Source organism: Arabidopsis lyrata (genome assembly GCF_000004255.2).
Source record: "Arabidopsis lyrata subsp. lyrata unplaced genomic scaffold ARALYscaffold_4, whole genome shotgun sequence".
Classification (NCBI taxonomy): Eukaryota; Viridiplantae; Streptophyta; class Magnoliopsida; order Brassicales; family Brassicaceae; genus Arabidopsis; species Arabidopsis lyrata.
Genome location: NW_003302552.1, coordinates 21264927 through 21284645, shown reverse-complemented (window position 1 = coordinate 21284645; position 19719 = coordinate 21264927). Strand labels below are relative to the sequence as shown.

The 19719-nt window shown below is 35.3% G+C and overlaps 5 protein-coding genes across 14 annotated transcripts; 1 reads left to right on the top strand and 4 right to left on the bottom strand.

Annotated features, from left to right (window-relative positions):
* Positions 1 to 522: 522 nt before the first annotated feature.
* On the bottom strand, positions 523 to 1182 carry LOC9316119 (defensin-like protein 196). The gene is made up of 2 exons (XM_002880006.2): positions 1038 to 1182; positions 523 to 895 (listed from the first exon to the last, which is right to left on the bottom strand). The coding sequence occupies exons 1-2, from the start codon at positions 1096 to 1098 to the stop codon at positions 645 to 647; spliced, it is 312 nt and encodes a 103-aa protein (XP_002880052.1). The 5' UTR covers positions 1099 to 1182; the 3' UTR covers positions 523 to 644.
* A 1614-nt stretch (positions 1183 to 2796) lies between these two features.
* On the bottom strand, positions 2797 to 3486 carry LOC9316118 (defensin-like protein 193). Its single transcript, XM_021027942.1, has 2 exons — positions 3366 to 3486; positions 2797 to 3203 (listed from the first exon to the last, which is right to left on the bottom strand). The coding sequence occupies exons 1-2, from the start codon at positions 3424 to 3426 to the stop codon at positions 2992 to 2994; spliced, it is 273 nt and encodes a 90-aa protein (XP_020883601.1). The 5' UTR covers positions 3427 to 3486; the 3' UTR covers positions 2797 to 2991.
* Positions 3487 to 4388: 902 nt separating this feature from the next.
* On the bottom strand, positions 4389 to 5239 carry LOC9317975 (defensin-like protein 195). Its single transcript, XM_002880004.2, has 2 exons — positions 4941 to 5239; positions 4389 to 4802 (listed from the first exon to the last, which is right to left on the bottom strand). Exons 1-2 carry the CDS (start codon positions 4999 to 5001, stop codon positions 4594 to 4596), a joined length of 270 nt encoding a protein of 89 aa, XP_002880050.1. The 5' UTR covers positions 5002 to 5239; the 3' UTR covers positions 4389 to 4593.
* A 581-nt stretch (positions 5240 to 5820) lies between these two features.
* LOC9316117 (glutamic acid-rich protein) lies at positions 5821 to 6487 on the top strand. Its single transcript, XM_021029109.1, has 2 exons — positions 5821 to 6309; positions 6452 to 6487. The coding sequence occupies exons 1-2, from the start codon at positions 5821 to 5823 to the stop codon at positions 6485 to 6487; spliced, it is 525 nt and encodes a 174-aa protein (XP_020884768.1).
* Positions 6488 to 13167: 6680 nt separating this feature from the next.
* LOC9316116 (protein NLP8) lies at positions 13168 to 18009 on the bottom strand. 10 transcript variants are annotated; one of them, XM_021028111.1, is made up of 9 exons: positions 17791 to 18009; positions 17263 to 17327; positions 16203 to 17172; positions 15691 to 15816; positions 15554 to 15592; positions 14757 to 15467; positions 14548 to 14668; positions 14104 to 14460; positions 13168 to 14033 (listed from the first exon to the last, which is right to left on the bottom strand). In XM_021028111.1, exons 3-9 carry the CDS (start codon positions 17145 to 17147, stop codon positions 13423 to 13425), a joined length of 2910 nt encoding a protein of 969 aa, XP_020883770.1. In that variant the 5' UTR covers positions 17148 to 17172; positions 17263 to 17327; positions 17791 to 18009; the 3' UTR covers positions 13168 to 13422. The 10 variants fall into 10 exon arrangements, with proteins under 10 accessions (XP_020883770.1, XP_020883772.1, XP_020883769.1 ...); XM_021028113.1 differs by having other exon boundaries at positions 16203 to 17169; XM_021028110.1 differs by having other exon boundaries at positions 17259 to 17500; positions 17791 to 18008.
* Positions 18010 to 19719: the final 1710 nt, after the last annotated feature.

Genomic DNA, 19719 nt, shown 5'->3' with positions numbered 1-19719 from the left:
ATGACGCCAATGAATAGAGGAGCATCGTAGCTCTTGCGCATCGGATCGCAGCTCGATCTCGGGAAAATTCGTCTTTGCTCGTCATCGTCTCCTTCGTCTCCCTTCGTCTCTCTCTCTCTCTCATAAAACAGAAGGAAAAAATCGAGACCACTCACAGGAAGACACGTGTCGACTTCCGACTCCAACACAACTATTCTCTTATTTTCATATTTTTTATTACTCACACCCTTGTAAAAGGTTTACTACTGCCCATGGTCTTAGGAGATCTTGATTTATTTTTGGTTGATCGTCCAACACTTATTACAAGCTCATACGTAGTAATACATATATTTATACTTGTATTCAAATTATACCTAGTTGTTGGCCTTGGGTTATCATTTATCAATACAACGTTATATACTTATATCCGTCCGGCAAATCAAATCTGCAACTTGATTTGTTTTCAGATGGCTAGAAGAGAGAGAGAGGGATCATTTGATCTTCTACGAGATCGATCTTCACGAGATTGAAATCCACTTATCCTTATTTAATAATAGTAACACAAGCAAAGCCTAGCGTTTTCTTTATTTTAACTTATTCATTGTTACATTATTTCTTGGATCATTAGCAATTGCTCATTACACAAACCACGACACATGCAAGATTCAAGTAGGACTTATAAACTGATTAAAAGGCTCCTCGCTGCAGAAGTCGCATAAGCATTTCACATTACCGCTGCCCTCTTCGTCCCAAAGGCATTTTCCACCCTTAGCCCCCTTGTCCTTTTGGCATCTTCTATAACAAAGCGTCGGAAATATCCTAGGCGCACAGAAGCGAAAACCAACATCATCACCATCATCATCAACACCATATTCTTTCAGGCACTCGCTATCCTGTGCTTCTATTTTAGATATTCCTGCACAAATATATATATACATACAGATTTAAGCATATAAATATCACATATAGTGAAACTTAATTATTGCTAGCGCCGAGAGAAATAATCTCTGGATCATATGAATCATAAAGTTAATCAAATATGTGAGAAATAAATTTACCAAAGATAACCAGAACGAGGATGATAAAGATGGCGAAGGTGGAAACTGACTTCGTTGCCATGACGTTTCTCTCTCTCTCTTTCTCTCTTTCACTTTGGAGTTGGAGTAAAACAAATATGGACTTGTGATCAACACTTGTTGTGGTGCTACGCCATTTATCATTAGCGTTGAGACAACAAAAAATTTACCACGAGAACCACGAGTCATTATTATTAGGGCATGTGCAGTGGAAGAACATTTTCTTAGTCTCTCAAATATATTAGTTAATAACTTTTATATAATTTATTTTTTCATTTAAAATTTAAACTATAAATAAAACTCAGTTATATTTAAACATGTGTCAAATGAGTTTCTCCATAGGTTCTCAAAATCTCTCAAATGAGAGACTCACTTTATTCTCTTTCTTATTTTTTTAATATTTTATAATTTTGTATGAGTGAGAGACTCGATGAGAGACTCCCACTAAACATGTTCTTATATATTTAGTAGATCTCATTGTGTAGTGGTTGAATTTGGGGACTATCATAGTTTGCCTTATCATATCTCTTTTAAAAAATTTCAAATTAATTAAATTTGTCTTCACTCGTTTCGAAGATATCCCCATCTCTCTCGTTCTTCACGGGATATATTTATAAATTTTATTTTATTTAAATCATTATTTTTAGGAAGTCCCATCAATTATCTAGTTTTTCCAAATATAAGATCTCTTGTCCACTAAAATAAATGAAGATAAGTGCGACTTCAGTTGCTGTAATCTATAGAAGCAGATTTAATAAGAATTAAAAGTAATCAGTTATGATATGTAGATGATCCAACCGATTGTTAAGACTTATCTGTTAAATTCTTGTTAGAAATCATAAGTGACAAAATTATTTTTGCAAATATAGGTTTTTTTCTTCCAAATTGCATAAAAGCTAAGAGCACCCTCAATGGTGTGTTTTTATGGATTTCTAAAAAAATTCTTAAAGTTAAAAGTAATTAAAATAAATGAAAATAACAAATAAAGTTAAGGATTGTTAAGAGTTGGCTCTAATATAAGGATTGTTAAGAGGTTTAAGGATTGTTAAGAGCCTCATATGTGTTGCTTTCTGATTAGGTCAAAAATATTAATAAAAGATAAAAAAAAATATTGCCTTTAAATCTCAGTAATATGGTGGATATTCGAACTCGGGTTCGTGATCGGACTATGCATCAACAATTGAAAGCTTATTTTGTTAAGCGTATATGGCAAAAATTTGATTTTTTATATATATTTTTTATATGCTTTTATGTCTTGTATGTTAAAATTTTTTAGGAAATTGTAATATTTATTAAGTTTTATCAAATAAAAATGTTTATAATTTTTTTTTAAAATTTTTTTTTTTTAAGAAATCCACTTAAAGACTTTACCATTGGACAAAAAATTTTAAGGATTCATCACAAATTCTTAACTTCAAAATTATCATAATTTATGATTAAAAAATGTTTTAAAAATCTTTTTAAGGATTCAACCATTGATGTTGCTCTAAGTCTAGCAGCCTGCAGCGTCTTTGTTTTTAAAGCCGAATACATGCTAAAGTTGTAGATTAAAGGAAACTGAATTGATACATGGATTTTTTAAAACAGTACATGCTAAAAAGTTGGAGATAAAGGAAACTGAAGGGAAACTGAAGGAAACTGAAGGGAACCACATTTTCCAATCGTGAGTCGTGACAAAAACAGAACTACGGAAGCCGAAGTCGCAGTTATCCTCATCTAATTGAAGTATGCCAAAGTAAAATTACACAAAAGAAAGTCGTACGTTTCTTTATTTAATATTTCACTTATTCATTATTAGATTATTACTTGGTGGACCATCCACCTTTATTATTACACAAAGTCACAAACCATGACACATACAAGATTCAAACACACATAGCAACTGTTCCTGCGTTTGCTTCTCTGCGTTTGAGGTCAAAGCGTTTAACGATCTGATTTAAGGTTTGTCGCTGCAGTAGTCACATAAACATATCATACCACCAGCTCCTGCCCCTCCCGAACGGCATCTACCTCCCTTCGCACCCTTATTCTTACGGCAGTTTCGATAACAGAACGACGGAAATATCCGAGGCGCACAATAACTGAAACCGACATTACCGCCATATTCTTTTAGACACTTGCTATCTTGCGCTTTTATCTCTGGCATTTCTGCATTTATCATATAAAATGAATCAAGCAAACAGTAATTACATATAATGAAACTTGACTGAGATCACCGAGAAAAATACCCGGATCCTGTGAATCACAACTTCAAACACAAACGCAAATTTTAAAAAATACGGGAGAAGTATGAATTGTTAGTTAATTTACCAAAGATAACCAAAAAGAGGATGACAGAAACGGCCAAGGTAGAAACTGACTTCGTTGCCATGGCTATCTTCTCTCTTTCTCTCTCTCTGTAGTCTCTAATCTAATTGTTTCACTTTGGAGTTAACGTATGTGTTTATATATAGCCTCATGCTCAACACTTGTTATGGTGCGGTGGTACTATTTTATCTTTATCGTTGGGTCTAGAAATTATCATGACAACCACGGGTCACGACTTGACATGATCACTATTAATGATAAGAAAAGTAACCACTTGTCTATTATATCCCTGATATCATAGCACGGTAGTAAAATCACAATTCATGAAAAACCTGAAATAATAGTGTTTTTCTTTTTAACACAAGTTTCTTTATAAGTGCACGAGAAAGTTTTTATACTAAACCATATCCAATGTATATGAGTTGTACCAAAACATTATGTGAGTCCTTACCATAAAAAGGACTTATGAGTTGTATATATTTATATTGAAATCATTTATGAGTATAGTAAAAGTAAATTATTTTTTCATTTTAATATTATTTGAAGTAAGTTATATAATGAAGAAATAGAATAATAGATAATGATTTTCTTAAGTATCATAATTTTATGCTTCCAAATTAAATTTTCATTTTTTTTCCTTCTAATTTCGTTATTAATATACTAAATCGCAAATATAAAGTTATTATACATAGTTTTGGGAATACAAATTACTGCACAAGTAAAAATATGCTCCATATGATGGAGATGATAAAACAAAGAAATATAATTACACAAATGAGCTTCCAAATTTTAAGACTATCATAATTTATTCTAATAACCGTTCAGAGTTCATTTTTATTACAAAATCTTATGTTCACATCTCACATATTCGTCTCTGACCGGCTAGATTAGCCGCAAAACAATCGGAACGCTCTCGGCTCTCCACATAGTAAACAGATAAGAACATGTGGATACCAAACACAACAACAATAAAGGCAACCAAACTCGCACGTTTCTTTTTTTTCTTAGTCAAAGTATACCAAAATATGATCGTAGAAACAAAAGTCACACTTTCATTATTTCTTATTTCACATTCATTATTGTATTATCACTTGGATGGACCATTCACATTCATTTATTACACAAACCATGACTAAAACTTGTGCAAGTACGTAAACACAACGTGTATTTTATTAGCGATTGCGTCTATTGCAGCCATAGTGCATTTATTAGCGATTTCTTTATTTAGATTTTATCGCGGAGTATCGTCGCAGGAGTCGCATAAGCATTTGACGTTACTGCCCTGTCCCCAACGGCATCTTCCACCTTTAGCTCCCTTGTCCTCACGGCATCTTGTATAACAAAACGTCGGAAATATCCGAGGCGCACAAAATCTGAAACCAACATCACCGCCGTATTCTTTCAAGCACTCGTTACCTTGCGCTTCTATCTCCGGGACATCTGTTATAAACAAAAGAAACGATAGAATCTCATATCATGATGATTTGATATGGTTCAAAGAGATTTGTAGCCAGAACATAAGCGTAAATCTTAAAGTATTAACAAATATGCCAAGAAACGGAGAGTAAGTTTGCTTACCGGAAATGACTAAGAAGAAGATGAAAAAGACAACGAAGATGGAAACGATAGCTTTTACCATTTTCTCTCTGTTTATCTAACTTTAGGTTTGGTGATATGTGTTTAACACTGGTGTTGGTGATATTTATCCATATCTTTAGGACCAAACCGATTGGTTTGATCATATATAACCGAATTATAACAAAACTAAACCAATCGGATAGTGGAATTGAATTAATAATTCTTTTAAAGTTTAAACTATTAGATTGAGTTTCTGACCTTAATTCGTTTCCCACCATCGATATTGAACCATTTCCAATGTGAATCTTCACATCTTCTCCCTCTTTTAGGCACATCGTAAGATATGGATATGAACGTTAAACTGATAAGGGAAAATAAAAACCCAATAATAAACACAAATATAGGCCCAAGCCCAACTAAAATCAAGTCCTCGTTGACTTTAAACCAACCAATTAAAGCGGATTTTAGTTGACTTTAAATGAGAAATTGTCTCGTGAGTCCCTTTTTGTCCAAGCATCGTCTCATATCTCCCCTAATAAAACACAATTTTATTTTTATTTAAAATTAAATCGAAAACTATGGATATTACTGATATACCCCAACCAAAACCTCAATATTACTGCTAAAACCTGGATCTATTCGAACCAGACCCGATCCATTCTTTCAACCCACCAAATTTCTTTTGTTTTTGAAATCGAAAACGAGAAAACTCATCCCCAATTCAAAGAGAAAACCCTAACCGTTGGAGATTCTCTTGCTCCGACTTCCTCTCCTCTTCAAATCTTCCCAGAAATTGTAGTTGAGAGATTGCGAAATCATCTTCCAACTTTATTGATTCCTTTTCTCGTTTCTTGTATCCCGTTTCGAAACCTCTCCGATAATGCCTCCAAAGAAAGGGTTAAAGAGGAAGAGATTAACAAAGGCAACGGTGGAGCCAGGCTCGACGGAGGAGCCATCCCCGACGGTGGAGCCATCCACCACAACGACGGTGGAGCCAGGCTCGACGGAGGAGCCATCCCCGACGGTGGAGCCATCCACCACAACGACGGTGGAGCCAGGCTCGACGGAGGAGCCATCCCCGACGGCAATTGAGGGAGAACAACAAGTCCCAGAGACATTAAGTCCGGTTTTAGAAGAGTCTGACAAGAATGAGGAAGAAAATTCAAAGAAGAATGAGGAAGAAGAGAGTGGCGAAGAAGAGAGCGAAGAAGAAGAGAAAGAAGAAGAGAAAGAAGAAGAAGGGAATGAGGAAGGAGAGGAGTCCTCCGATGATGATGGTAGTAGATCTTTGGGCGGAGAGTCCTCCTCTGATGAGAATGATAATGAGGAGGATGAGATTGCGCCAGAAAATCAGCCGGAAAATGCGATGGTAAGTATTTGAATGGTGTGAAACTGGTAGAACAGGGTAAAACTATGTGTATATCTGGGTACTACTGGTAGAACAGGGTAAAACTATTGCAACTGAGGTATAATGTGTGTTTGAATTCTATGGTTATTGGTATAACTGGTAGAACTGGGAATACTATGTGTTTGAATTCTGGGTATAACTGGTAATACTAGGGCATTACTATATGTTTGATTTCTGGGTAATACTGGTATTACTAGGGTATAACTATGTGTTTGAATTCTGGGTGAAACTGGTATTACTGGGGTACAACTATGTGTATATTTTCAGGGTAATACTGGTAATACTCGTAATACTATTCGCAGAATAATGATATATGGATGAATGTCTATTCTGTTGCAGGAGATCGACGAGGAAACAATAGCAATACCACCGCTGAGTATGTATTTCCCGCCTTCAGAATATGTGAAGAAAATCAAGCTATCAACTCGGTGCTATATTCACGAAGTGTTGACTACATTCGATGAGTTGGAGCCTCCGATGAGCAAGTCTGAGAGGGCATTTTTTGAGAATCATCCGAGTTTTCAACACGTCTTCCACATGCCAAGAGACCCACAAGTCACCAAGATGACGACTCGGAGCAAGAGACAGCTTGGTTGACTGATTTGTCTCTTTGATGTTTGGATTTGAACTTGGATTTGTTATGTTAATTGTTTTGGATTTGTTATGTTAGGATTTGAATTTGGATTTGTCTTGTTAGGATTTTAATTTGGATTTGTTAAGTTAGTTTTATAAATTTAATTAAGGAATACGGGTAAAACAGCTATTACTAATTAAGAAATACGGGTAAAACTAGTAATACTGATAATGGTAATACTGGTAATACTAGTAAAACTGGTATTACTAATTAAGGAATACGTGTAAAACTAGTAATACTGATAATGGTAATAAGCTTACAAAGCATAGGAAAGTCTCACAAATCATAAAAAAGTCTTACAAAGCATAGACAAGTCTTACAAAGCAAAAAATAAGCTTATACATTAGTGAGCGACTAACTCCGAACGCATTTCTCCGCTAGATGAGCGACTAACTCCTTCAGTTTTTGGATCTCCTTACCATTACCTTTCAACTCCGAACGCATTTTTTCTTGATAGTACTCCAAGCTTTGAATCTTTTTGTGATGGGTATCAACCTCCTCCCTTAAGTTAGTCACCTCTTCTTCCATAGCTTTATCCCAAAGTTTCCGAATGTGTAAACCATCATTCTACAGTACAAGAATTCTATATCGAGATCAATTATTCAACATACATCTGGGTAATACTAGTGTAACTAGTAATACTACATACATCTGAGTAATACTAGTGTAGCTAGTAATACTACATGTTTACGGGTAATACTAGTCTAACCAGTAATACTACATACATCTGGGTTCTCAGAGATCTACCAGTTCAACAAGTTCTACCAGTTTTACTTTCGGGTCAATAATGATACTATCTATTTACCTTATACACGTTGCATTGATAGTATCTCTTCCCTTTGTCACCATCGTTCTCAGAGATCTTGTCGAGGATGCGTCCACCACAAGGACATCTATTCGGAATTCCTTCCATCATTCCGACTTCTTCTAATTGATCATAAATCTTCTTAGCGTTCTTCATCTCATCATACCATGGATCTCTCTCACACAATCGATCCATAATTGAAAAAGAGAGAAAGATTGAAGAGAAGGAAAAAGTTGGATCTCGTTTTCTTGAGCTTGGAGAGAGAGAGAGAGTAAATTGAGAGATAGAGAGAGAGAGGAGAAGTCTCGATTGTGAATTAGAAGTGGAGAAAAAAAGAATTTTAGTTATTTGTTTTTGTTGATTTTGGGTTTAATTGATTTTGGGGGGAAAAATTGGAGGGAAAAAAAATTTGGGGGGAGAAATTGGAATTATATGCCCACGTGTGCGCACTCAAACCCACGTGTGCGCAGTCAAATCCACGTGTGCGCAGTCTTTGTGACATGTGCGCCGTTTTTTTTAACATAGTTGTACCCTAGTTTTCAGTTGTACAAATTGTCCACATAGTTTTACTTTTGGTGTTTTCAAATTTAACCAGTATTACACATCCTTAAAAATGATTTATCTAGTTGTACACTTGAGGAAACTCTATTATTATTGAATTCTAAAGGTTTAATGTAATAAAATGTTAAAAATATATAAAATTGTAAAATATCAATCCTAAATTGGAGTTTATATCAAAAGTGAGCTTAAAAGTATAAGGAATATGTTGGATGTAGTCTCATAAAACAATCTTACATGAAAATATTTTTTTTTCCCTATTCTTACTTCGTTTTAAATCATTTGTAAGAGTTTATTATCACTTAATAGTCTATGTTATAGTTGGTGTTGAAAAATTAGAAATATCAAATTTCATAATTTTCTTCAGTAGTTATACTAGTTATACCAGTGTTACCTAATTTTTTCATTAGTAATACATGTTATACTAGTATTACCCTTACGCCAGTGAATTAAAACCTAGTATTACAGGAGGCAAATCTAGTGTTACATAGTTGTACAACGCAAATATGGTTTACAAATCATCAAGTTCAGATAAAATCAAATACTATGGTTGCCAAATAACAACCATTGCAGCGATTGCCTCGGCCTCCTTTTGTTTTGAGTCCTTTGACGTTTTGGACGCCTTTCCCCGGTGGATGGAAGCCTCAATACTTTTGTTCTACCCTTCTTCTTTTTACGAGGCAGAGGTAATACCTTCAACGCTTTGATCTCATCTGGGATATCCCACTGTGACTTATCCGGGATCAGTCCAATACCATCTTCCCATTCTTTTTTAAACTGACCAGCTTCTACAACAGGCGGTGGCTCAACGTATTCATCACCCCTATCATCACATCTATCCATAGATTCATCACGTGATCCAATCTCAGGATCTTGAGTATCATCAACCTCCATTATTGCCTCATTTGGTACTATTCCTTGTTCCTCCTCGCATTCGCACAAAACGATGGCAGCACTATCTCTCATTTCATCCTCATTTGAATCCAATTCCACATAGTTTTTACCAACAGAACTTTTATTGAGGAGCTCCATTCTCGACAGTTGCTCGGGCAATTCTGGTGGAGTGATGACGTCCACATTCAAAACATATCTACGGTAATTTTCACCTGAAGATATATAGACACCTACATCCTCATCATCACTAATGTAAATCTCTTCAGTTGGTCCCATCAGCACAGCATTGTATCTCATTTGCAATTTAACCTTACTTTCATCTAATCCAAGCTTCGTGCATATCCTACCTTCTAACATGGAGAGCGTTATTTTCCCCTCCGATGTATTCATCATCAAGCTATACATGCGACCTTTGCATTTAAAATATATGATCACGTTCTCCATCATTGTATCCTGCAAAAACAATACAAAAACTCTGTCAGTTATACTAGTTGTACTAGTTGTACTACAATTCAGGGTAATACTAGTATAACTAGTCATACTACATGTAAATGGGTAATACTAGTGTAACCCTTGTTTTAAAAATCGCTAGGCGCTAGTCGGGCGCTCGGCATGGGCCTAGCGATTAATCGGAAAATCGGATTAAAATCGGAGATTAATCGGGGATTAGTTTTAGGGTTATTTTAATATTTTTAAAATATATTAATCCAATATTGTAAAAATTTATGATTTTTATTACAAATTTATGATTTTTATTAAAATTTGAACACAAGTTATTGTAAAACATCACAAACTCTCCATTCAAATGATTGAATAACAAAAATAAAAAGTTTTTTTATACTTGCAATCTAAAAAATAATCGGGGTATATAAGATTAGGCGGAAAGTAATCGGATTAGGCGGTGAATAATCGGGTTACTGATTTTTTAGGGGATTAGTCATTAATCGAGGCGGATAGGGTGGGCCTAGCGATTAAGCGGGGAGTAATCGGGACTAGGCGGGGATTTTTAGAACAGGGAGTGTAACTGGTGATACTACATGTAAATGGGTAATACTAGTGTAACTAGTCATACTACATACATCTAGGTAATACTAATATAACCAGTAATACTACGTATATATTTTTCAATAGATTCAGGTACAATTCTACCCAGTTCTACCAGTTGTACTTTCGCGACAAGAACTCAAATCGAATGGTTTCGGGTTCAAAACTACAATTCACTATGATTCAGTTGCTGTAATCCATTTCTTACCCATTTACAGACCTATTCGACCCAGAAACTATGCATAAACTTCCAATGTGCATATCCAAACACAATTTGCTTAATCTCAAATCTAATTGAATTGAATCTCCTACATTTCTAAATCAAAAACTTCAATTTGAAACTCTATGCAGCTCGAACAACATACATTTTCTCTCTATCTCGACGCAGCTCGCCGGAGGAGAGGATACGGCTGCAATGGCGACTCAAATCGAATTTTCCGGCGAGGAGAGCTCGAGCTCGCGTTCTTATCCGCGTTCTCACGTTTTTTTTTTTTTTTTTTTTTTTCATTTCACAAAATTAATTAATTAAAATGAGGGAAAAAGAAAAAGAAAGGGTAAAATCGTCAGATCACATTTCATTAATTGGGAAGGGGATATGTAGACATAAAAGGGATATAAGAGGTTTATAATTTACAAAAGGGGAGTTATGAGACATTTTCTCACTTTAAATAAACCAAGCTGGAACAATTAACGAGAACAACCAAACAGACCAAAATCGATCCCAAATTCAGAAGCAGCAAAAATATTTTTATTTTAAAAATTTTAAGTGTTAAATTTATATTTGTCGAAAACTAAGCGGACTTAGCATCTCGTTTTTTTGGTTCGTAATTGGTGTCATAAGTTTAACATGTTTTTACGTGAGAACATTTGCTCTTGTTTCTAGTATAATTTTTCATCTTCATAACCGTAACTAATCTGATCTACTTAGGTTTTGTTGGTATTCTTGGTTTTTTTTTTTGACAAATCATGGTGATAGTAAGCTAGAGCCAAGAAATAACGAATCATTGAGTTTAAAACATGTCAACTTTGGTTTTAAACTGAAAGATTTTGAATGCAACACTCAAAATAGATTTAAATATAGATAGAAAAAAAAAGATTTTTGATCTAATTAAGATTTTCTTATTTAGAAACTAATGAACTCAAAATTCGAAACTCAATATACTGCTATATTCAATTAATTAAGGTTATGTTTTATTTGTTTACTAATAATCACTATTATTTGAGCTATATTCTATTATAGAATATATAGAATATGTTTAATTTTAAATAGATAAGGAAAAATATTAATATAATAGTTAATTGATACGATCTAGTAGTTTAGTGAAATGTTTGTAAATAACACAAAACCAAAAAAAATCTTACACCAACCATAATCAGTTGTTACTGTAGAACTAGTCATACGTTTGAAATGTACTAAATTTTATGATTTTTTTTTTTGTCGTCTAGATTTATTATTAATTGCAAATTATGAGAACTGTTACATAGACGATTCTACAACTGACAATTCCTTCCGACCCTTACTAGATTCACGACAGACTACACTTCCTTCTTCGTAATCTTGATGAATACCTTCAATGATCCACGACCTCGCTACACTTCCTTCTCTGCGTAGAATCCTGACGAACGGCTATAATTGTACATCGCTGGAGATCTCTTGCACACTTGCCTCCATTAATCTGCAAATTTGTTAATAAATCGCAATACCTGGGACTCGAACCCCAGACTTTTTGGTGTAGAAGCATTAATCAACCCTTGGTCAACCAATGGGCCAAGGGGGCTTCCACCAAATTTTATGATTAAAATTAGGATTTGAATGATTATAATAGATAGCGCCATATAGAATAAATGAATGGTACAACTTAAGTACAATTTGTTGGGGAGAAGTACATTACATGACAAATATGGATAGTGTGAAATAGCATGAGGATTTTGGCTTCCCGTTATAGACAAACAAAAAGCAGAAGAAAATCTGCCAAAACAAAACCGATCAAATTATAATTATCTAGGGGGAGAGGAATAATTATACTGAATCATAACTCAAGAGAAAACATTTATACTGTATCAAGAGAATCAATGACGTTAAAAACAAAAAAGTGAGAGTCTCGGTGACAACTTTTCCGCCCAAAAAAAATTCTCCAAGGTTCCGGCAAGATTTACAGCCAATAACACAACCACCGATGATCAAAAGAAAACCTATAACTATTGAAGTTTACATGAACCTAAATGCTACCGGAAATTCAGAAAATAGGTCACTCGAAGAATCGCGAGCATAAAAATAAATGGATTCTTTCACCGATTGCTCAAAATTGGAACATAGATCCAGACTAAATACCTGAAACAATGTATTTTGTGATGAATACTTTAATGTCTCACGATATTTTCAATTTCTGCCGAACTTTCGAAAAAAATCTCCACGAAAAGAAAAACTTCGAGCTTAAAAGTGATGACTATGGCCGCAGCTCGAGTTTATGTAAATTTGTTTAATTTTTTTCTTTTTCTAATCCATATACAGTGAAATCTCTATAAATTAATATTCAAAGAATTAATAATTTACTCTAGTTTTAGATTGATATTTTAATCTAAATATCACCTCTATAAATTAATAAACACGATAAATTTTTAAATTTAGTAAAATACATTGGTCCTAATATTATTAAATGTTGTGAACCGGTTAAGTCTATTATTTGTTAAACGAATTATTTATTAATTCTTAAGATTTTTAAGCATATAAACCGGCATGTAGTGATAATTTCATTTTTCAGTTTTGTTTTCCTTTTGATGATAAATTGACTCCGATTAACCGAATATAATCAGTTTATGGTCGACTCCGGTATTTTGATTCCGGTTTCATTTCATCCATATTAAAGTTTAATTAAACACTAAAAACATAAAACCAAACTAAATTAAACCAAAAAGAAATTAAACAGGTGTTTTAGAGTACAACATAAGCAACGTAGATACAACATTTTATTCTCTGATTCATATAAAACGAAAAACATATACATTCTCCGGACTCCACTATACCAAAACTGTTTTCCTCCCTTACGTCTTTCTATAATAAGCAAACTAATATCTGGAGAAATAAACAACTTTCACCGGCGAATACATAATTGTGTGTGTAGAGACGATAGAGTAGATGTCATAAACCTGTTCCTAGGTAACCATTGCTGCCAGCAGAACTACCAATAAGGACAGGCAAATCCCGAACCAGAAACTTCACGGAGTGTTTTCCCATACCATATAGTATCTCCAAGCATTCTTGGAGATCAGAATCAGTAACCAGCATCACCCATTCTTCTTCATCATCCAAGTACTTCAGTTGAAACGACCCGTCTTGCAGTTTAAAGCGTTTTCCAACTTCTTTGTAGAGCTGAGGACACCCAACCGATGGCTCAAACTTGAAACGTACAGTGTCTTCTCTATAGGTGGCCTTTACGATCAGCGTTGTTGATCTACTCTCGCCGCTATTATTGTTTTGGGTTTTCATTTGGTTCCAATCTTCCATGGAAGTAGATGAGCTTCCGCGCATAACTGCACCTGAGCCATTTGATGAATCTGATATGCTGCATGACATGGATTGGTTAGGTTCAACAATACTGCCACTGCATCGGATTGTTGGATCCATTCCATCTGAAATTTCCAGAGAGCTTAAGTTGCAAACGCTATGTATTCCTTCACTGCCATTCAAGCCAGACTGTTCGGCCATCCAACCCCACGGCTGACCACTAGCATTAATCTCCATGAATGATCCTGCAAAAATTGAAAGTGGCTTAAGATTCTAATAGCTCCATCTATGGTTTATGGATAAAGAGGTACTTACCGGTTCTTGCTTGGTTCATGATCATATCCTCCTCTAACTTAATGGCATTGTCGACAAATTTAGCTTCATGGAGCTCGAACGAAGTATCGTCAGTCATATCCTCCTGACTTCTTCTTGCATGTGCATCATTACCATGAGACGATAGACCCTTTTGGGTATCAAATTCTTGGATCAAAGGTCCAACTGCAATGAATTCGCCTGTTGTTGAGTCAAACTTTAGTCCTCCTTCTACACCTTGGACCGAGTCAAGTACCGTCTGTATTTTCCTTAGTGACCTGTTCACTTTGTTAATCTTACGAGATGGCCACCTCATGATCCCATGTTGCCTACATATCCGTTTCAATGTAGTTGGACAAACTGCAGAAGAAAATCCAAGTCAAGATTTAGATAGTTTGTGTGGTAACAAAATTAAATCCATGCCTGGAAAAAATGTAGAAGTCTCACCACCAAGGCTTTTTGCAGCATCCTTTAGACTCCCAGAAAAGTGTTGTTGGAGAGCGCTTAAGGTCACATTTTTCTCTGTGGTGCTTTTCTTCTTCTCTAGTGTTCTTGCTTTGCTCATATCCTATGAAAAGTAGAAAAAATATCAGTGCTCAATTTACCAAACTGTTTCACAAAATCTACAGAATAACCAAATTGCAGACATCACATACCTGCTCCAAAGCACCTTGAGATATTGTGATACTGTTTTCTTTATCAGAGGACATACCCGAAAATATGCTTCTAGTAGAGTTAACCTCAGAATCCAATGATCGTGTCTGAAAGTTTCCCAAGTTTCCCAAAGACGTGATCTGCGGGAAATTAGACACTTCCTTTTTTGTTGACCCCACTTCTGAAACAGTTCTCAAAGTCCGACAAATCCTCTGCATTGTACCCGAAAGGCTGTCTAAAAGAAGTTGTTGTTCCAAGCTTCCTTTCATACTTACAGGCAAGAATAGTTCAAGTATGTAATCATCTTCGCCAGTGTAAGTGCTCCTCAGTTTTATAGCAACAGCAGCATTCAGACCGTACTTTCGAGCATGCTGAACAATAGGGTACTCACTGATGTCATATGACTTCACATCAGAAGAAAAGAACGGCTGGTTGGATATGAACGCTTTACCAACAATTCCTTCCTTTTCTCTTAGACAATGCTCCAAACATGCGTGCACAAAGCCTTTCATCTCCATATCATTCACATAACAAGCTGTCTCTTCTATGCAAAGAATGTAATTTTCACCAGATTTTGGTCCAGAAACCCTTATAGATTGATCCTTTCTACAAGGAATCCAGGCAAGAGCTAAGGGCAGCTTGTGTGCATGACATACTGCTCGGAGAACATCCTGTATTTCAGCTAAGGCATCTCTTTGACTACTTGAAAGGTACTGGAAAAACAAATACAGAATCATTGAGGCATAAAATAACGAGAAACAATGGTTTGTAGATAGTTTTTTTCTAGTTCACATGTTACCTGAGGACGAGGAATGGCTGATGTCCGTAAGTTTACAGCCTGAAAAAGAAACGGAAAACATGAATCTCTCAGACCCTATACTATTTTATACTATCTTTTTCAACATTTTTGATACAGTACAAGTATTCAATAACTACGTTTTGTAACCTCAGATTGCAACCACAACAAACTGTCTCCAGAGCTGCCGTGGAAGCTTTCATTGACAAAGGCAGAGTACTCAGGCAGGTCTTAAGCCAACAAAGATTCTCATACCCTAAATCAAGCTTGCATAAGATTTAAGAGTTGTTTATATACATGCACTTGCTGCTGCAAAAAACATCAAAATCCAGATCGTTCAAGATAAAATTGACACAAGTTCTCTATGTCAATGGTTTTGCCTAGAATGTTTGGAAGGGCCTAAAGAATCAACACCATGTGTTGAACGTGATAGAGACAATGTTCTGTGTGAGAATGAAATAACTGCAGAAAAACTTTAGCGAAAAGAAGACATTCTATTTTCTACTTTGAAAAAGTTTGAAGAACCAACTAATGAAATACAGAAACCTTGGTGGCAGCAGTAATATACACACAAACATACATATAAGCAAATAGAACTAGAAACAAGGAGAAAGAGAGAGAGAGAGAGAGAGGGAGAGAAAAGTGAATCAACCTGGAGAGCACGGCAAACAGAGTCCATCTCCATATCAAAATTGGGTTTTTCCTTGGATGTAACGAATTCCATGACAGCACAACAAGATGTCCCGGAGGCTTCAAGGATAGGTATTGCAATGGAACCACGGACTTCATTATCAATTGCATGCTTCATGCGCAAATACTCATCCGTCTTGTAATACATAATGTTTGATGTCCATTCCGGTACTCCCGAGATAAAGACTCGGCCAGGAAGACCCGGAAAAGAACTTTGATTTGCTTCAGAAGCAAACGTAAATTTCCTTGACACTTCACGGTACTGAGAAAGCCTCGGATCAAGCAAATAGGCCTGATCACAAGTACTAAGCAAGTACTGATCTCCTGTCCGAATGGGGGTCCAAACTTGAGCTAAAATGCCCTCTCCTGAACCTGAGGACTCCATAAATAAGCTTAATGCCTTAAGCATCTTCTCATCTAATGAGTGGCTCAAAGACCTGGGAATAGTACAGTTGAGTACGTTAGGAAAACCAATCTTCTGATTAACAACCTTGCGCCGTTTTCCACTTAACTCATCGCTATCTGATGAGCGATGAAACTGAGAGCTCAATTCCTGTACTGACGATCTTTCTTGACCATAGTAAGAGCTTTCCAAATCATGGAACGAACGAGTGAGACTGGTAGCCTTCGGCTCAGCTGCATGAAATGAAGTGAAAGCTCCAAAAGGCATAGGTTGGGAGTTCGACAGACCGTATTGCGCGAACAAGATATCAGTAGCGGAAGGGCTGTTACACCATGCGGCAAAAGAGTCGAAATTCATAAGCTCGGAGGAAGAGTTGAGCATATCATCAGAGAGCAAACTCCTAACGCCAGAACCAAAGGTTGTGCTTAAACCATCCATATGTTCTGTTGGAATATCTGAATAATTACCAAAACCCTTTTCTCTGGATGCAAAAGGGTTTTCCATATCTTCGATGATAGATTCAAAACTGCTAGAGTATGACAATAAGACACATCAAGATGAATAACAAAACATAGCTCACAAAATAAAAGACAGAATCTTCAGTTCGAATCTTACATACAAAGGATTCTTCTTGAAGATCCCACAACGTAGCAAAATTTAATGAATCAAACCTCCACCAGTAACCTACAACATAGAAGACGTCACGAGATCAGTTCATGAACTTTCCTAATAAGAGAAACTTAGCTCTGAACCCAAACTTTTTAAAAAGGGGAAAACTTTCAAAGAGGACAAATATCACCGCACAAAAGAAGACAGAAAGCCCAAAATTCAACAAATGCGAAATCAGCAACACATTTCTGCAGCAAACAACACGCACATCTCTCACTGAATTGCAAAATTCCAACAAAAACCAAAACTTACAAAATGCAATTCCCGAACATCTCAGTCTAATAAACAAACAGACGACTAAAGTTTTCATTTTTAGACTTAAAAAGTTCAAAACAGAGACGAAACTACACGAGTGGTCTTCCCAGAGAGAAATTGCGGTAGAGAGAGATAGAGAGAGAGTAAAAAAGGAGAATTTGGGCTTTAAGCTAAAAAGTAGAAGGTTCGATTTGTTTCCATTTGCAGAAATTACGCAGCTTACACTTAGGAAGCTACTACATCAGCGAGAGAGTGAAATAAGGGCGCTTCCATTAATGGAAGACTTCGTAAGCTTTTGCAACGGAAGAAGTTTCCTCAAGAAACAGAGGGAATCAACTTTTTCTTCTCTTTCAGAGGGAGAGCTTTGTTCTTGCGTAAGCAACAAAACGATGCGTTTAATTTGGGTCATCCACGTGTGACGACGTGATGGTATCTGGCGATTGATATTTTTACCTAAATAAAACTACAATATTTATACATATCCTTGGACACGGTATCTTCCATATGTCAGTGTATGTTTTACAAAACCGACATTACTGCTAATTATATTTATACTACTAATACGTATACATACATGTAATTCATCGTATTGACAAGAAAGTATTATAGTACAAATAAAAAAAGAGAATTTTAATTTGGTTTCGATTATTACTAATCGTAGTTATTGATTCTTAGCACACCAACCTCCACATGGTGTGAACCGAGACTGTGATTTTTTTTTCCTAAATTCTCAGATCTATTATAGATGGGTTTTGGTTGAAGCATATACAATCATAATATAATTAGTTAATTACAACCATAAATCAATAAAAGTAATCATATATAGGATTCTACTTTTTTGTATCTAAATAAAGTAATGAGCTATTTCATTTTCAATCTTTAATTTTATCTTATTAAGCTCTAAGAGCTTGCTTGAATCCAATAATTGTCTTGGATTCTACTCACACATCTTATTCTATAACCATCAAACACAAATATCTAGGACAAAAACATCAAACAAATATATCCACAACCACAAACTAAAGCATGGCATATATAGGAATATCTATGTTGAAAGCATTCGGAAGACATGAATTCCTTGTCTTGGTCTCTTGGAGTGTGGCAATTAAATAGTATAAAATTATACTGAAATATTTTCATAAAGATGCATGAACTAAACTTATCCAAACAACGATATTAGTTTCGAATATATGTTCTGGAAAAGGTTAGCTATCTAGATTTATCATTCTAGAATGATTTGCGTTGCAGACCTTAAACAAAAAAATTATGGTCAGAAACCAATAATACAATCATCAAATGCTACACACATCGATTTCAACGTAGAAAACAATTGACAAATACATAATAAACCGATTGTATAAGCCCTCAGGACGAGAACACTAAGAATAAATTATCATTTTCTTAATCTTATTTTAGTTTTAGGAGATCAACAAGAGATGCATAGGATTCACTTTTATATCATTTGCTTGGCCTAAAAAACCATTATTGCACGTTAATATCCATGTCTAAAGTATATTATAATGTTCTAATGATGTCACGAATGACCCACTTCCTCTTTTTTTTTTTTTTGGCAACAAAACCCACTTCCTCTAATCGTACATATTCTCCACATATATTAATGACGAAAGCTTGATATACGGTGAATCCTGGCCGTCCGATTAGATTCTACTTTCGAGATTCGAATTCTCTTTCAAGATTCTTTAAGCGTGGAATCTTCAACAATATACAGCTAGGCTTGTAGGACTTTGCCTGTCTCCCTATTTGTAGTAATCAACTTTTATTTGTTTCACCATTTTAATAAAGTATATGACGTGTGATTGTAAAATATCTACTTAATTGTTATAAAAAATGCTACTATGTGATCACCAAAAAAAAAAAAAAAATGCTACTATGTAATAATCTCATACCTATGTCCACTAGGCATTCCAAAAGAAAAGATGATAATAAGATGACAAAATCAACAACTGTAGCACTGCACTAAACGACCAGACACATCTGGAGGACACACATATCCAATATGCAGTGATTGCATTCTAATTTTTAATCCACTAAGATTCACAAAGTAATTTATCTTTTTTAAACCAAGCTATGATGGGTTAGTGGTTAAACTATAAGAGGTTTTGATAACTGAAAAACTCTTAACTACGAAGCT